This window comes from Wasmannia auropunctata, unplaced genomic scaffold (assembly GCF_000956235.1).
Source record: "Wasmannia auropunctata unplaced genomic scaffold, wasmannia.A_1.0 LD336078.1, whole genome shotgun sequence".
Taxonomy (NCBI): Eukaryota; Metazoa; Arthropoda; class Insecta; order Hymenoptera; family Formicidae; genus Wasmannia; species Wasmannia auropunctata.
This window is the reverse complement of record NW_012026812.1, coordinates 5,748,427-5,749,008: the sequence shown is the minus strand read 5'-3', so window position 1 is coordinate 5,749,008 and position 582 is coordinate 5,748,427. Positions and strand designations below refer to the sequence as shown.

The following is a 582-nucleotide window of genomic DNA, read 5'->3' as shown; positions in this document are numbered from 1 at the left end:
GTATTTTGATAATATTTTTTTCTAAATGGAAGCACTAAAAAGATATAAAAGTCACATCCACTTTTTTAAATAAAATAAAATAATTTTTCTATTTTAACACAATTCCTCTAATTATTCTGCATATAAAAATTATTCGGTAGAACTATTGAAAAATCAATAGTTTACAAGATATTTTATACTTTATTCTGGCATCTATATAATGGAAAGAATAACTCCTTTGTACAAAGTAGAATTAGCTCAGCGTTAGCGTATAAGTCTAAAGTTCTAGAGATTTCAGGTTCAAATTTCGAATATCTCGATGTGTTTTCAAAAATTATAAATCTGCGTATAAATTGTAATTAATAATAATAGAATAATGCGAAACAAATTAAACTCTATAAATAATAATATGTAATTAATCATAAAATAAAAAAAATTTTTGTTAGGTTGTCCTTAGGACATTCCTGGATGAAAATAGGACTTCCTGAGGATGTCCTCAGTACCCGTCCTGCACGTCCTGTGGACGTCTTCAGGACTTCCTGAGGACACGATGAGGCACTCATTTGCTATACCACAGGACGTCCTCAGGACGTCCCTGGATGA

At 30.2% G+C, this 582-nt stretch overlaps 1 protein-coding gene across 1 annotated transcript in view; it reads right to left on the bottom strand.

Moving 5' to 3' along the window:
- Positions 1–432: 432 nt before the first annotated feature.
- Positions 433–582, bottom strand: part of LOC105449148 (probable 2-oxoglutarate dehydrogenase E1 component DHKTD1 homolog, mitochondrial) — a 92,693-nt gene continuing 92,543 nt past the window's right edge. Inside the window, exon 6 of the mRNA XM_011688149.1 lies at positions 433–574. Coding sequence (XP_011686451.1) covers positions 433–574 — 142 coding nt within the window. The remainder of the gene's footprint in view (positions 575–582) is intronic.